This window comes from Microdochium trichocladiopsis, assembly GCF_020744255.1.
Source record: "Microdochium trichocladiopsis strain MPI-CAGE-CH-0230 chromosome Unknown B0I36scaffold_9, whole genome shotgun sequence".
In the NCBI taxonomy this organism is placed as follows: domain Eukaryota; kingdom Fungi; phylum Ascomycota; class Sordariomycetes; order Xylariales; family Microdochiaceae; genus Microdochium; species Microdochium trichocladiopsis.
In genome coordinates, this window is record NW_025763552.1 from 2,240,587 (window position 1) to 2,256,661 (window position 16,075).

The window sequence follows — 16,075 nt, forward strand, 5'->3', positions numbered from 1 at the left end:
TCACGTATTGCGAAAACCATTTAGAAACCCCGGTTGACAATTCTGCCAATTTTTCTTTTTGCTCAGGGACCAATTCCCGATTCGGTTTGTTTCTATGTGATAATAACCAAGATTAGGGTGCTAAGTGGAGCTGGTAGGCTCTACCTTTGTTGTACATATGACTAGAGGCCCTTGCAGTCGCCGCGGCTATATGGCGCACATAAAGGTATCCAGAAGCACAATATCGTGGTGCCTCCTTGTCCTCAGCATAAGCAGCAAAGGAGGAAGCGCATGTACAACTTGGACATTTCTTACCAGCAAACCTGTGCCAGGTTTAAGAGACAGTTCACGTGGAACAGGTTTCAAACAATGGTTATACATGCCTGTCACCAGCACTCACCCATCACTCTCTCATCGTCGACATGTCTTCCCATGTTGGACCGCCCCTTAGGTCATTCCCTCTGTCATCTCTGCGGTGGACAGACGACAAGGTGGTGCATGTAGGGCGCCCCGCCGCCATCAGGATGAACCCGTCACTGTCAAGCATCGACCATGTGGATTTTCGGTTCTGGCTTGAATTCGGCCCGTTCGATGGCTTCCAGAAAAGATCTCAAGATCGACAAAGACAAGGTTCCTGATAAAGGATGCGACTTTTCCATTACGGGCAAAGTATATGGTCCGCCGCACGATCAAGCTTCATCAGGGCATCTTTGCACTCCCGACCATACTGCGGATGCTCCTGACGATGATGTAGACCTGCACCCCAAGCGAACCAAGGTTTTTACGTCCCCTGCAGAAGCCGAAGCGCCCAGGGACCTCATGGACCGGATGGAGCCAAGAATACGCTAGAGGGCCCGGATGAGAAGCAGGCCAGCCGAGAGAGGAAACATTCATATGGCGCCACTGTCGTGATGCAGCATCGAGTTTAAAATGATCAGTCCAATAATCGAATTATGAGACGGCACAATACCACTTTGGATAGTGCGATTCAGCATGTGATGACGGATCTTCCGTGCCATGATGAGGCCGTTGCCAGTCGACACACGGGAAGTACCCGAGGAACCGGGAAGCACCCGGAAGCCAAGCCCCTAAGCCCCTGACAGGACGCCGAACTTTGTCGTCGGGAAGCACGGTCTGCTAGTTCCATCGGCGCCACACGTGGCGTTCCACGTGCGCGATTTGGACGGGCGGGAGAGGCAGTGAACTTTAGTATTACCGATAAGTTGAATCCGAGCGAGAGCTTTATATCTGTTTGGGCCGCCGGGTGAATGAGCTCGAGCACCGAATTTAGATGGTCGGGCTGGCAGCATTAAGCCAGTCGACAAGCAGCCATACACTATCAGGTCAATGTTATATTTTTTTGTAGTGTGTCCACTCCAATAAGAAGAATGAATGTCACATAACACCCCGTTGAATGAAACGGCTTTGCTCCAGGCCGTTCCAATGACGACCATTGACGCTTATGAGGAGGGGAGGAGCGCGGGAGCCCAACCGAGGGATAAATTCATGCTAATTCGGCTGAGACATGACGTCACGCCAATCTCCTTGCCACTGATGTTGATGTACTGGCTTGACGTAAGCGATGGGCTTGTCGGCAAGCGCAAGCGCGATTGCGGAGTGAGAAATGCCGCCATGATAACATCAGTAATCAAGATTGGCGATACGCCGATACCCTGGCGAGTGGAACCCTAGTGCTTATGGAAGTGTGCGAGAATGGCCGGAGGTGCTCCTGGGAGAGCACCCAAAGAATCATGCTTTCTGATCTTCCAGAAATCCCTCAACTTCGAGGACACCCCACCTTTCACCCTTGTGAGGGTGGATGTGCTTGCCTGGACGAGCATTGCATCCCTTTCGTCCTTGTCTGCATGCTGCATGCACTCCAATCATCTTCCCAGTTGAAAGATCCACCCTCATTCGAGCCATGGCGGAGCTTATCACAGGATGCAGCTACGCTAGATCCCGTAACTCTAATGACTCCAGCTTCTTGTGCAACCCTGGAGACTCTGAATCTCCGCCTAGCCGCTAATCTCCCGGCCTCTGGAGGCACAACTCGGATATTTATTTAATTATGGCAATTGCTACACCGGCGTGAACGAATGGCTACACCGGCGTCACTCTTATACAGGCGTCGCTTTTACGGCCTTTGATTGGTCCATCCCTTTTTGTTAGTGCATTTAGATTCTGCCAACAGCGCCCGTTGTACCTCGGGCTTACCTCTCCACCGCAACGATCGACGCGCCTTATGGAAGCTCTTCACCAGCTAGCTACTACACTAATTACCTCTTTGCCGCATGTCGAGCCTACTTAGAATGATTTTCGCGAAAGATACGGTATTTGTTAAGGTCACAGGGCTGGAGTGAGGTGTGTTGGACCCCTGCTGAGACCAAAACTCGAACACAGGCTGTATCAGATCGCGCCAACAGCCTCATCTAGAATCGGCATCGCAAAGCAGGTCTTTACTTTCTGCCCGAAATGAGACCCTTCTTTCCTTCTTTCATAGTCGAATCAAGTACTCTTTTACTCATCTTCTCACCGTGCGTGCGACACTCCCTATCGCGATCGAGGCCGTCATGTCCCAGCCCGAGTCTCCATCTAGCTCCCTAAGCAACCAACGACGACGAAGCTATCAATTCCGGCCTCGAAAACGACAGCGGCAGGACCAATCTGATAGTTCAAGACCACCTTCCTCTAATAGCACAGGCACGAGCATTGGCCGACACTACGGCGTCGGCGACGATGAAGCACTCTATAATCTTTTCGCCTCATATCCAGAGACGTTGACGACCGCGCCACGGCCCCGTGGATCGCGCGGGCTGAACGAGCCACCATGGGGGCTACGATTCGATCAAGAGATTCACCTTTCGAACGATTTCCCATCCCAAGGAAGACGGTCCCAACGAGTTAGAATCCCTATACCAGGCCCAGAAACGGACCAACTACCTCGCTCCTCTCCACCGCAATCAGTACAAGAGCATCCCTCTCCCACCAAGGCCGAGTTTCATTCTGTTCTCAAGCTAGTACGCGAGGTGATTGGGACACACCGGAGACTAACCCTCGAGCTCGTCCGGTCATACGAACAAGTCCGCCAATGGCGTGAGAGATGGGGTTACTCGCCGCTTAGTTCAGATGCACTCGAATCACCTCCGCCCTACTCGCCTCCCCGAGACAGGCACTCTCCGACTATAGCTTCACCGCCCTTGCCCGACCTCTCGTCATCGCCTGTCCCTGACGGGATCCCGAACCCAGCTATCCCAGGCGACCCAGCGCCGTCAGCCGAAGTCCTGTTCGAGTGGGTGAATACTTTCGCGAAGGCTAATGGCTTCGGTATTGTTCGACGAAATGCACATTCATATAAGGGTCGGAGGATCCGGTACACTTTTCAATGCGATCGATTCGGAGAACCAGCCCCTAGTCAAGGCGCAGGACTTCGACGACGGAAGTCTCGAAAGTGTGGATGTAAATGGATGGTTGTTGCCGAGGCGTTAGAAGAGGGGAAGTGGCTCTTACGACAACACTCGAAGCCCGAACACAGCCAGCATAACCACGGCCGCAGCATCGGGCCATCTGCTCATCCCTCCCATCGGAGACTCACCGAGCCTATCAGGACAACGGTCGAATCGACAAGCCGTCGGGTCGGAATTCGGGCCCGTGACGTACGTGCTATCGTCCAGGAGCAGCATCCCGAATCATCCTTTACACGGAAAGACATCTATAACGCCAGATCTCGTATCAACCGAGACAAGCTGGATGGCCATACTCCTACTGCAGCACTGATCAAGCTGCTTGACGAGATGAAGGTTCCCTATCTCGTTAAGTGGGGAGACGATGAGCCAAACCGTCTTGTTGGCCTTGTCTGGACATTTCCTTACTGCCTCCAGATGTGGAAGCGGTTCCCCGAGGTGATCAGCTTCGACAACACATATAACACGAACCGCTTCAAGCTTCCCTTATTCCAAGCAACGGGACAGACATGCCTTGGCTCTGTCTATAACGCTGCCTTCGGTCTGATAGATAACGAGAGGAGAGAAGGGTTCCAATTCCTCTCCGAGAGCATTCGACAGCTAGCAGAGCAGCACTCCATCCGGCGACCGGATGTGATCGTCACCGATTTCGACGACCAGATGAAAGCCGCATTGAACGACCAGTTCCCCGATGTACAGCAGCAGCTGTGCATCCACCACATCAATTCGAACATCCTGCTTAAGTCAAAGCAGAGGTGGGTTAACGCCCGCAGCAGCAGCAGAAGTAGCCCTGGTACCAGCGACGGAGAGGCAACTACCCCGCAGCCACAAGCTCAACTAACCCCTCAAGACCGAGAGTTGGTTCACACGCCAATAACCGAGGCTATCCCTCATAACTATCGAGGAGTTCTCATCATGTGGAAGCTCGTCTTATTTGCTGAGACGGAGGAGGCCCACGACGAGGCATGGGCAAACCTCTGTAAGGAGTTTGATGACCAGCGAGCTATCCTGCGGTATCTCCATGGAACCTACATGCCCGTCAGGGCCCAATGGGCCCGCTGTTTCATCCGGAAGTATCGCAATTTCGGGGTCCGTGTCACCTCTGGTACAGAAGCAAGCAACAACAACATCAAGAGCTATCTTCTGAATGGTATGAGCAATCTTTATCGCCTTTTTGAGGCTATGCAGGACATGATGAAGGACCAAGAGCGGGATTTCAACGATGCCTGCGCAGCGGATGAGGTACTTACCGCACGAGAGTATATGGGGTCCAGCTCGGAGTATCTTGGCGAACTCCGAATAGCGCTCTCTTCGAAGGGTCTCGGACTGATCACGAAACAATATCGGCTGGCAAGGAAAGCAATGCCGACAGGAAAGAATCCGTTTCCTGACCCTCTCGGGGATTGCGGCGAGGAATGCTCGGTTTCGACCGAACTTGGAATCCCCTGCTGTCACACAATCTACTCAAAGCTGGGAAGTGGCACGCCTTTCACCAAATGGGAGGTCCATCCTCGGTGGCGCCTACGAGAGCCATCCTCTCGAGATCCATACCGACGAATCCTCGACCCTAAGATCGCCACTGCTCTCCGGGGCAGACCTAAGAACACCACGCAGGTTGTTCCAGCGCGGCTAGCCATCGGGGCAAGCAGCCAGCCCAGTAGCCAGCCAGCCAACAAACCAGCAAGCAAGTCACCACGGCGCAGACGTGGTCGACCACCGGGAAGTCTCAACAAGTCAACGCTAGCTAGGCCTCCACTGGAAGTGAGCCAACAGACCAGCAGCCAGGCTAGTAACCAGGCCAGTACCCCATCCCAGCGCCAAACGCGCAGCCGGTCAGTTGTTCTTGGAGCTGGAAGAACTACAGGAGTACGTGCCAGCGGGCGGCAGACGCAGCCTAGCATTCGTAGGCGAAGGAGTCAGTGGGAGCTGCTTGACAGCGACGAGGAGGTACTTCCCTCGATAGTAGTGAGAGGATAGCGATATGGAGAGCTGGCATCTAGAGCATACTTGAATTGGTCTTGTTCTGCAGATCTTGTTATGAGCTCGATTTAGACCTGGGTTGACCCTATTGGTTCTTTACCGAAGCTGAGGGACTTGTTAAGGGAGCTGGCTTCACCGCCTTTGCGCCGATGTACCTGTGGGTCGAAGGAAAAAAGAGCGAATCAGAGGCCATGGAAGTGACGCCTGTGTAAGAGTGACGCCGGTGTAGCCATTCGTTCACGCCGGTGTAGCAATTGCCTTCTCAAAATAGCCGATAGAGCATATAAGGCGAGTTAGCTGGCCCCGGTGCCACGCCTGCTTCATTCGTCGGCCACCTATATCCAGCTCAATCCTCTAGCAGTATTCATCATGCTTTTCATCCGGTCCAAGATCACGTCGACATGGGCCGCCTCTGCTAAGGCCGTGATGGGCCTGCTGCTCCTGGCACAACATACAGCAGCTCACACAACCGCCCAAGGTCTGACTATTGCCATCGACAATGTTTCGTACCACATCGCCCTAAGCTCGGTTGGCAAGTTGCCGGGTTGTCACCACACACGGCCTGGCAATGACGACACTCTTCCCTTTGGCTTGATTCCCATAACTATCCTCGATGTTGAGCAGTCTGAGTGCAACGCCCAGGGCTTGAAGCAGCTGATCGCGTCATACATTGACGAGGACGATGTCTTCAACGAGGGATTTCTTCAAGGTAGACTGCGAGCCATTCCATCACGCTTGTGTTGAACCTCTCACTAACAGGCGTGATTTCCCACGAGAACAGGTGTCTACCTGAGAGGTGAGGTCATCAACACCACCGCGCTTGACGTGGGAAACGACTCGAACATCGGCTATATTCGATCCGTTCCGGCTGCACTTTTCAGTGCGCCTGCCGGCCCATATTTGCTCTCACAATCAACGGGCGAGGTCTATGTGCCTTACCGGCTGTACTCCGACACTATGGGTTCTTTCCACCAAGGCGTGATCACATCAAGAGATGGCAAGGGCTTCGTGCCACTCGGATCCGCAATCGCCGGCTCATCTGCCGTCACTATCGGAGTTCCATCGCGGCTGTACTACAAGCCCACCACGGAAAGGCCGCTAGCTGGGGTTCGTGTCGGTGTCAAAGACATCTACGACCTGACCGGCATCAAAACTGGAGCTGGCAGCCGGGCGTACTATGACATTTACCCGGAGGCTGACACGAACGCTGTGCCCGTCCAGCGCCTGATCGATGCCGGCGCTATTATTGTCGGTAAGATGAAGACCACGCAGTTCGCTGGGCCCGAGAACGTCCGGGATGCTCTTGACTACCAGGCCCCGTTTAACCCTCGTGGTGACGGGTATCAGGAGGTTGGCTCGTCTTCCTCCGGACCGGGCAGTGGCATGGCTTCGTACGACTGGCTTGATCTCGCTCTTGGCTCCGATACGGGCGGTTCCGTCCGCGTTCCGGCTGAGGACAACGGCCTGTTTGGTAACCGTCCGAGTCATGATATGGTGCCGCTGAATAACACTGTGCCGCTCGCTCCCCAGTACGACACGGCTGGCTTCCTTGCACGGGATCCCAAGTTGTGGCACACAGCCTGCAAGGCCCTTTACTCTGGCCTGGCAACAAGCTACACCCGGCTCCCAAGTAAGGTCATTGCATACGAGCTTCCCTCGGCTGGAACTACCGACTTGACCGAAGCCCAGAAACTGGTCCTCGAGTTTGTCGGCAAGATTGCCAAGCACTTATCCGCATCGACATCGACTTTCAACCTTTCGGCAGCTTGGGCCCAGACCCGCCCCGCAGGGACGCCCGAGAACTACAACGACATGCTGAACACGACCTGGGCAATCCTCGCCGCGCAGGAGCAGATACGCCTTGTCCGTGACCCGTTCTTCAAGGACTATGCCGCCAAGTACAATGGCCGGGAACCATTCGTGAACCCCTCGACGAACGGGTCATGGCACTGGGGTTCTGGGTTCCCAAATCTCATCGACGAAGCTGTCGCGAACAAGACCCTCTTCATGAACTGGTGGAACACGGTTGCCCTGCCGCCCAACAAGGAAACCTGCTCGGAGAGCATCTTCATCTACACGTTCAGCAATTACCAACCTGCGTACCGTAGCACGTACACGGGCAGTGTCATCAGCACACCCGAAGGCATCCCGGGTGTCCTGCTCGGCCTGAATACAGGCTTCATCTCTCCCATGGCGGGAAACCCTGACTTCGTGGTGCCTGTCGGCCAGGTCAAGTATCAGAGTGTCATTACGCAACACGAGGAGGTGCTGCCAGTGTCTGTGCGCATCATGGCTGCGAGGGGATGTGATTTGATGTTGTTGGACCTGATCAACGAGCTTGTCGAAGCAGGCATTGTCCCACAAGTCAAGACCGGTGACAGCCTGGACGGAGGGCCGATCTACATCTAGATCAGGTCCACTTTACAATGTACTTCAGGCATATGTTCTGTCCGGTCCGTGATTGTGGCTCGTGATCGATTGTATGAGCTGAGGGGTCCCTGGCTTTGAGATGACCATGCCTCGGCTTGAAGTATCCAATGCGTAGATGTAGTCCAGCTGGAAGAACCACGTCCAGCACGTTCCTGAGACTCACTCACTCGGCATTCTGAGGAAACGAACTCTAAGATATGCTACAATAAGGGTAAATCAACTACAATCGGTCCATTCTCTTGAGTCCAAGATCATCTCTGTGTGTGGCGCTGCAAACGGCGCCGTTGACCACTGCACTGCAATACACAACGCCGCAATGCATGATGCACTCAGAGCCGACACGCGGAAAACTCTCCCTCGTTTTCCATGTTTTCTGTCCACGGAATCAGTCGCGATGGCTGCGACTTGCACACAGGTAAAAACAGTCCGGTATGTTTTGTCACACAGCGGAGTTACGATTCTCCCTAGACATGTTGATGCCATCGCTACAGAATCAGAGATACCTGGCCACCGTCTTTGCGTGCGTTTGACCCAGTCGGTGGCCTCAACAAGGGTTTGGTGTCCTCAGGCCAAGATCGAGAGCGCAGAGCAACGCGCGGGACGTGATATAAAAGATCGAGCCCAAATGCCACACTTCGAGATTACCAGCATACTATTCCACAACACCGCATTGCACACTAACCAATAAGAACAGCCATCGGCAACATCTCCTATACACGACGCCACTTTACCCACATCCTCGTCGAGGCTGGATCTCAGCACATCATGTCGTCAGACACCCCCACCGAAGGAACTTCCGACCAGTCCTCCTGTGGCATCCAAGTCTTCGACGCATACCAGGACGTCTTGAACGTCCTCGAGAAGCGCTTCCGCCGCCCAGAATGGGTCATCCTCGAAGACAGCGTGGACGATGCGAAGCAGGAGTTGACGGTGCCCATCGTCGCTATCGGCCTGACGGCAGAGGAACTACTCGGGAAGCTGCAGAGCATGATCTCAAACTTCTCAGGTCCGGGGGTGTGAGTTTTCACCTTCCGCTCGCTGTGGTGTGGGCGTCCTTGGTGTCGGCCCGACAGGTCGCAGAAGTAACACATGTGTTGAAGCACGGCTGACATCTGTCACAGGTTCATCGCCCTTGATAAGAAGGACCACGACTGGACGGGTAGCGCCAGGGTCACGGGCCCTGACGGCAATGAGTACATTGTCTTCGTGAAGGTGCAGTTCAAGCCGAGGTAGAGAGCGCGCACAGATTGAAATCTTCCCGCATAGCGAGAGGTTTTGTTGTGGCAATCAACAATCGCGTCGGATCTTGCGACGTCAATTATTGGTATCGTCCACCGCGAGGCGAAACCGGCGGGCAAGGGCTGAGGCGGAATGCGGGTCTCCGATTAGGGAATATCTTAGATACACCGAGGGTCGCTGGCGTACAACACCCAAAGGAAACTCTTGTACCATGTAACTTACATTCTACGAAGAACGCTACGGCGTATTGGCACTACTAAATGTTACTTCTCAGAGGACAACAAGGGGGTGAGCTGCTCGGCCAAGATGCGGCAGGCATCAGCACTTAGTCTTCGCCTTGTCTTGTGGTCGACAAATGCGGCTATGTCAGCCGACGGCGAGGGCCCAAGGAAGTAGCTGGAACTCGGCCTCCTGTGAGACGTTCTTTGCTTGTTGATTACCCGTGATGTACAAGCAGCCTCTCCCGAAGCTGAGGCTAGCGACTATCACTTGCCTGCATTCCCAAGACATTCGCAGCTCCATCGGCTCGTTTGCTTTGGAAGAGGGTGTTTGTTGATTAGGAATGCCTGCCCTAAGACGCGCACGATTAGATGCCCGCCAACGCTGGGCGTCTCATGTGTGAAGAGACTGTCCGGCTCTGTGGATTCGTGCGGGTTTCACGCACCATTCGTTCTTCTGTGCAGCCGTGTGCTCTTTCACGTGCTGTGACCAAGCACGAGGGCACTGCCATACTCCATGGTGCTATGCTGTGCTTGGCTTGTTGATGAGCTTCACAAGGGCCTGTTGACGCGAATCACACTTCTTTGCGCCTTGCCATATTCGGTGTATTCCTTTGGTCTGCATTCCAAGCCCGTTGCATGCGTCTTCCGTGTGATGAATGTGGAATGTGACAGCCTCATTCATGGGGCAAGCAAACCGCCGTGCAGCCGTTGTATCACCTCAACCGGGCCACGGACAGGGGCCATGACCTTTGAGATGGTAGATTTTGTTTGTCTGCATGTCTCAGCGTGCTCAAACGCATGCCAATAGTGACCGACATCTCTGTGCCCATGGATGACCCAACAGAATCATGGCCAGCCGTCCCATCGAGAGCCCGATTCCATTGGCCTTACAGGCGAGTAACACTTGTGTCACAGGCATTCTGCTGCACAAGTTGGCCAATTCTATGACGCTGTCATCTTTGATGGTACATGCTGGCTGGGCGTCTTTGTATGGTCACCCCATCGGGTGAACCCATGACTCCTGAGAGTAATACAGCTTCTTCAAGGTTCTTGGCCACCTGTGCAGCAGCATTTGCGCTGACCGGAGCTTCTCGCTTTCACAATCTAGAGTGTACTTCCATGGAACACAAAATGCCAGCTTAGCGATACGTATGGCCAATAGGCAACAGTCAGGGTCGAATGCATGACAGTGAGCCGGCTGGAGGCCATGTCTCCATCGCTGGCCAGTTCGGTGGCTGTAGGTGACAAGAAGGTGGCCCATAAGAACGAACGAGCTGCATGCATATCAGGAAGACAAGAGAGCTCTTTTAGTCCTCACAGTTACCCAGATATCTTCGCAGCGGATGTAAAGACATCAGCACCTCGTCTTCGAGTCAACATTTGCGACTACCCTTGGCCACCACCCGTAGCAAGAGCCATTATTTCGCAAGATGGTGGAGCGAACCAACACAACTCGGCCTGATCAATCTGCAGACCAAGGCCATTCCTCTGGGCAAGATGTCAGCTCAGTCGATTCCGACTACTCTACTCTGGGCCATCGTCCAGATCTGAGGCAGTACACGCAGCCAGTCACTCTGCTGCTTCAAGTGCACGATGTTGTGTGGGGCCCTGCCATTATCCATAGAACGATCTCGCCCGCGCAGCTGGAATCAGCGAGCCAATTCGACACCCGCACCACAGAACATCCATCCCGGGGAGACATGGAGATCATCCAGAAGTTCTTGCTCGACAAAGTGCTCAAGAATTTCAGCCTGATCCTGAACAAGGAGAACTCGAGCGTGTGGGAGATCGACATCTACTGCGCTGAACCTGAAGTGCACGGCGAGAAGCGTAGTCACGCGTGGATGCAAACATTTGCTCCAGACTCTACGCGGCGACCGTTCGGGACAGGGTTCTTCCGCAAGACCTTTGACAATGGCCAGGTGTACGTCAGCTCTCTTCTCCCAGTTCATGATCACAAACTGACACGGTCATTCTCTGCTCCGCAGTCTCGCCTCGTTCCTTCAAAGCCCGAGAGACTATTATCGATGGGCTGGAGAGGTCTCGATCCGAAAGAGCCTGATTAGCGACAGCTCAAAGAAGCCTGGCCTCCAAGTTGCCTTGCGCTTCTACCACATCGGTGGATTACCCCTTGCGATGAACCAGGCAGGACGCAATCCAAAACGGCACGTCCAAGATGATCGTCCACAGAACCGTGCCTTGCGAGCCCTGCAGCCCGCCCCGGTTTCGACATCGGGTGCTAGCAGGAACTAATGCTCTCCCAATGCCGTGTGTGTGTGGGGACACAAGGGATCCGGCTGGAATGGGAGTGCGCGCTCGCTGCAACTCATCCCCTCACCATACAGTCGTTTGGGCAAGGCGTGCAAGACTGTAAGGATTGCGAAATGAAGAAAACCTCGCTCTTTAGAAATCCAGTAGTCTAAAATTGAGTAGAGGCTTTACGTACAGCGCTACTATTACACGTTTTACACATATGCAATCTTTGTCCTTCATGAAAGCCACACAAAAAATGCTCGCCTCTCAGCCTCCGCTAGTGGGCTGTCCGCTATTCTGCGAAGGCAGCGCGTGCATTGTCGACCGCGATGGTAGTACGCTAGACCTATGACCTCGCTTCCATCATCGCCATGAGCCACAGAGACTTTGCGTAGAAGCTAACCTCGGATCTAGATTTTGACCCAGTCCTCACTGATGAGCTCCGAGGCTGTGCGACGCTTGGCAGGATCCCACTGCAGCATGGAATCCATCATTCGAAGGAATGCTTCCTTTTCTTGGCCCTGCAGACGCTCCTCAAGCGAGCCAAGAGTTACTGGGTCGGGACTGGAGATTCCGCCCCCAAAGTCTCCTGCGTTTTCATGAATCAGTATATCAGCTCATCTAGTCATTGGTGATGCAAATGAGGGGGTAACTGCTCCCAGATGAAGGAGTATGGAGTATAGGAGGCTTCTCGCACGCACCATTTTCTGCAAAGAACTTGCTCGTAAGCGAGCCCCTCTGGAGTAGGCTGGATGGCGGCGGTCCCAGCAGGGCTATTATCTCGGAGAGATGCGCCCGGCTGCGATATAAGCGGTGTTCTGGGTCGTAACCAGTGAACAAGTGGCGACCTTGAAAGAGGTCCCAGACCTGTACGTGCCTTTTTCTGAGTATCTGAAGTTTTAGGGAGAAAAAAGGTCGGAGAATAGACTTACCATGCACCCGGCGTTCCAGATGTCAATTGGATATGACCAGGGAGCTCCAAGGATGACCTCTGGCGCTCGGTAGACGTTTGGCTGGACATCTTCCGTGTGCTCCTGGTCGCCGACTACCGCGGAGCCAAAGTCACAGAGAACGATATCGCTGTGTCTTTTCGGCATCGACAGCTGGCGGCATGTGTAGATGATTCTACCGTCCACCTCCTTCCGGGGGCTCGGGTTCAGGAGCTCCTCCTGCTCAAAGGTCTCGAACACGGAGTCGTCGGCAATGCCAAACATGATGTTGTCGGCTTTGATGTCTGTGATTTTGGCCACGTCAGAAAGCATAAGCCAAAGGCTTTCTGGATTTCCAGTACCTGTATGAATGATGTGACATTCGGTATGCAAAAAGTCCAGCGCGAAGAAGAGGCGCTGCATAATATATGCTACCAAGGGAGCCGGTAGCCTGGCCTCTGGATTGCGATGTAGAAAGGTAAGCATGCTGTCCCACAGTGGAGGATGGACCAAGCACCGGTGCTCCCCGTCTGGGCTAGAGATGTCGAAGGAGTCGAGCAGCTGACGGACCGCAGTGCGGCCCGGGTGGTTGGACTTGACCTGGGCCATACGCCGGTACATGTCGAGCTCGTTGTCGTTCTGTGCGCCCATGGAGCGCGCGTGGACAAAGAGCTTGAGTGCGACATGACGACGGCGACTGGTTGTGTCAGGACGTGGTATTGGTGGTCAGCATATGGCCCTGCATTGACTGGGACTTGGACAGGCAGGCCGGGGGACGCTTGCGCGGACATACACGAGATCTCGTGCCAGCCAAACTGTTGAGCTCGCGCCGAAGCCGAGCTTGCCTACAATCTGGTACTGGTCGCGCAGGACGTCGCCGAGGCGGACAGGATAATAGCGAGAAGCCAAATAGTCCGGGAGGCACTCCTCCTCGACCTTGTGCTCTGCGGGGAGCCGGACGAAGCGGGTGGCCTGAGAAAAGTCGAGCGGCTTCCAGGGACGGCCAGCGCGATGGAGCAGCCAGCCAAGCCAGGAGGACGCCATTTCATTGGCACGCAGGGGACAAGGCTGAGAGGGCAGAGTTGAGGGCGCGCGGCGTCCCAACGGTAAATGAATGGCAAGGACGGGGCGGGACACTGTCCACGACAAGGGGGTTGGTCGATCAGCGGCGCTCCCAAGTGTTGGACGGCATGACGGGTCCACACGGCCCCGGCCAAGTTGCCTTGCGCTTCTACCACACGGTTAGATCCGGTGATGAATACGGGGCAGATGGCAAGCCGGAAGAACGCGTCCAAGACATTTGCCACGTTGGCCGCAGCTCACCCGCCCCAACTTCGGTGTTGAAGGCTAGCAAAGACCATGTACTGCTCCAATAGCCGTGGCGTGACAAAAGACATCCGGTGACAATGCAATGCGCGCGCCCACTGCAACCCGTCCGTTGCACCTCTCGATGCTTCAACACTGTTTCCTCAGCTAATCGCGTTACTTTGCAACTCAATCCGCATTGATCAGAATCTTGGGTTTTTTTTGCATTAAAATATCTCCTCCGTGCATGCCTGTGTCATTCAGGTAATTATGCCCAGGTAGTCGTCCGCCTGGTCAGTGCTTGTCGTACCTTTCATGACGGAGGAGGCATCGCGAAGTAAGTATGGTCGGTGTTTGTGTTGGTGAGGCACGAACGCAGCACCAGAATGCTGGATTGTTCACTGGGGATAATTGCCGGCAGTCAGCAGCCATCCTTGAAGGGATAACGAGACATAATGTGTACGACTTGTTCAAGATCTCTGGTCAAAATGATATGAGCATATTTAAGGAGTGTTAGATTTACATTTGGAAGGTAAGGAAGTGCCTCCTCGTTCAAAATGCCAAAACAGACTTTTTACAAAGCGGAAATTTCAAGAAACAAACAAGAAAAATAGACGAAAACCAAACAAAGACTTGAAAAGTGAGAAGGAAGAACAGCTCAAGCCATCGTGATGAGTCTTGCACTCACACGTCGAAGGCCCTCGCGTACCGCTCTGCGACATTGCCATAAATGCGGCTTGGGGATCGGGCAATGACCTGCGACTCGGTTTCTTTGACTTCCATTACCTCGGCAGGGTGATTCATGGCTGCGGCAGAGGAGTCCCGAGCTTTAAGAGTGAAGTCGAGTGGGTTGAAGATGATCTGCCAGAAAGAATAGTCAGATCATGGCTGCAGGTGACCCAGCATGTTTTCACTGCAGAGACAAATCTATGCTTACATAAAGAGGCCCCTGGTTATCCCAAGTGATGGTGCGCTGAGTGCAACTAGCGGGCCTGCCGCAGATGTAGGTGCCAGGGGTATATCCCACAAGCTCAATGTCTTTGCGTCTGAACCACTCGGTGTTCGTCGAGCCAGAACGTGTTTGGTCCTCCGTTTCCCAAGAGAGCGACCAGAAGCGTGAGGCGCTCGCGCACCAATCACCCCAACTGCTCGTCTTGGCTTCAACGTAGCCTACTGACGCGCAGGTGATACCTTGCCGGGAGACGACGACGGAAGCATCCGTGCCGTTGTTATTCAGGCACCTGTCTGTACCAGCACCGGCTTTGAAGTTGACCGTGAAGTTCTGCGATGGTGGAGTGGGTAGGTTGATGCATGCATAGATGATGGCACCTACATAAACTCCTTAGTAAATGTGCGTAGCACATCTCAAGTGATGAGAGCAGACCTACCTGGTCCCGCTTGAGCGAGGCCCGAGAGCGCGGCGAAGGCCGTGGTAAGTATGATTGTCTTGATGGACATGATGTCAAGAGGTGTCGGGTCTTGTTGGACTTTGCGGCTTCGAGATTATGGTTGTGGGATTGAGGATGCTTGGGTGCGGTGCTGATGCTGACTGAGAACATGGAGGAAAACTTCGAGAGCCGATGCTCAATATTTTATAGGCGAACAGAATCATCGTCTCGTGGTCTTTTGCCTCACAGCACAACAAATCATGAGTTTCAAGACATGAGCTCCTCACTGTCATACTGCTGCCTATGGACGCCCTTAGGCTGCCAGATTTGACAGAGTTCGTCTTCTGATCATCATTTCTTGGCCGTCGTCCACATCAGGCCACTGCGATCCCGGCCTACGGCAAAGGCGTTGAGACATAAAGTGTATACATTGCGAAGGATCCATACGCTGATGGTCTTGGCAACGCCTCGTTCCAGCCTCGGATCGGATGTGGCATTTCCATTTAGGATCACAGAATCGCGCAAAAAACCACAAGACAGGCATATCGGCCACGCATTTTAACCTCAAGCGCACCATCCCCGTGCCGAGAACTGTATAGCGCTTCTCTCCGCGGTACATGTGTGGAGCCCAGCGCCAAAACCTTGTGCGATTCGGTAGGCAACGGCGGAGAGGCCGGTTTGGAACAACTCGGCCGAGTGGCGCACACGTGCCAATGTCTCACCACGAACCTTGACCGCGAACTATAACTCAGTTCTGCCTACCTGCCAGATTTTGGCGTCTTTGGGAACGCCACATTGTCATCTAGAAGGGTGTTTGACGTGCCGGGTGAGCCTGTCAGCTCCGCAAGCCACTTCTGTGTGCCAAGGCTCGAGCTTTGAGGTTGTCCCGA

The 16,075-nt window shown here is 54.0% G+C and overlaps 4 protein-coding genes across 4 annotated transcripts; 2 read left to right on the plus strand and 2 right to left on the minus strand.

The window, feature by feature from the left end:
- Positions 1-5,846: 5,846 nt before the first annotated feature.
- On the plus strand, positions 5,847-7,829 carry B0I36DRAFT_249985 (amidase signature domain-containing protein; the record flags this gene model as incomplete). The annotated part of the gene is made up of 2 exons (XM_046150519.1): positions 5,847-6,129; positions 6,202-7,829. 2 exons carry the CDS (start codon positions 5,847-5,849, stop codon positions 7,827-7,829), a joined length of 1,911 nt encoding a protein of 636 aa, XP_046008646.1.
- A 2,911-nt stretch (positions 7,830-10,740) lies between these two features.
- On the plus strand, positions 10,741-11,376 carry B0I36DRAFT_353263 (uncharacterized protein; the record flags this gene model as incomplete). The annotated part of the gene is made up of 1 exon (XM_046157192.1): positions 10,741-11,376. One exon carries the CDS (start codon positions 10,741-10,743, stop codon positions 11,374-11,376), a length of 636 nt encoding a protein of 211 aa, XP_046008647.1.
- Positions 11,377-11,973: 597 nt separating this feature from the next.
- B0I36DRAFT_251192 (serine threonine protein kinase, CMGC group) lies at positions 11,974-13,536 on the minus strand (the record flags this gene model as incomplete). Its single annotated transcript, XM_046150596.1, has 5 exons — positions 11,974-12,152; positions 12,265-12,430; positions 12,496-12,797; positions 12,855-13,189; positions 13,286-13,536. 5 exons carry the CDS (start codon positions 13,534-13,536, stop codon positions 11,974-11,976), a joined length of 1,233 nt encoding a protein of 410 aa, XP_046008648.1.
- Positions 13,537-14,481: 945 nt separating this feature from the next.
- Positions 14,482-15,255, minus strand: B0I36DRAFT_366996 (uncharacterized protein; the record flags this gene model as incomplete). The annotated part of the gene is made up of 3 exons (XM_046159392.1): positions 14,482-14,658; positions 14,735-15,126; positions 15,186-15,255. 3 exons carry the CDS (start codon positions 15,253-15,255, stop codon positions 14,482-14,484), a joined length of 639 nt encoding a protein of 212 aa, XP_046008649.1.
- Positions 15,256-16,075: the final 820 nt, after the last annotated feature.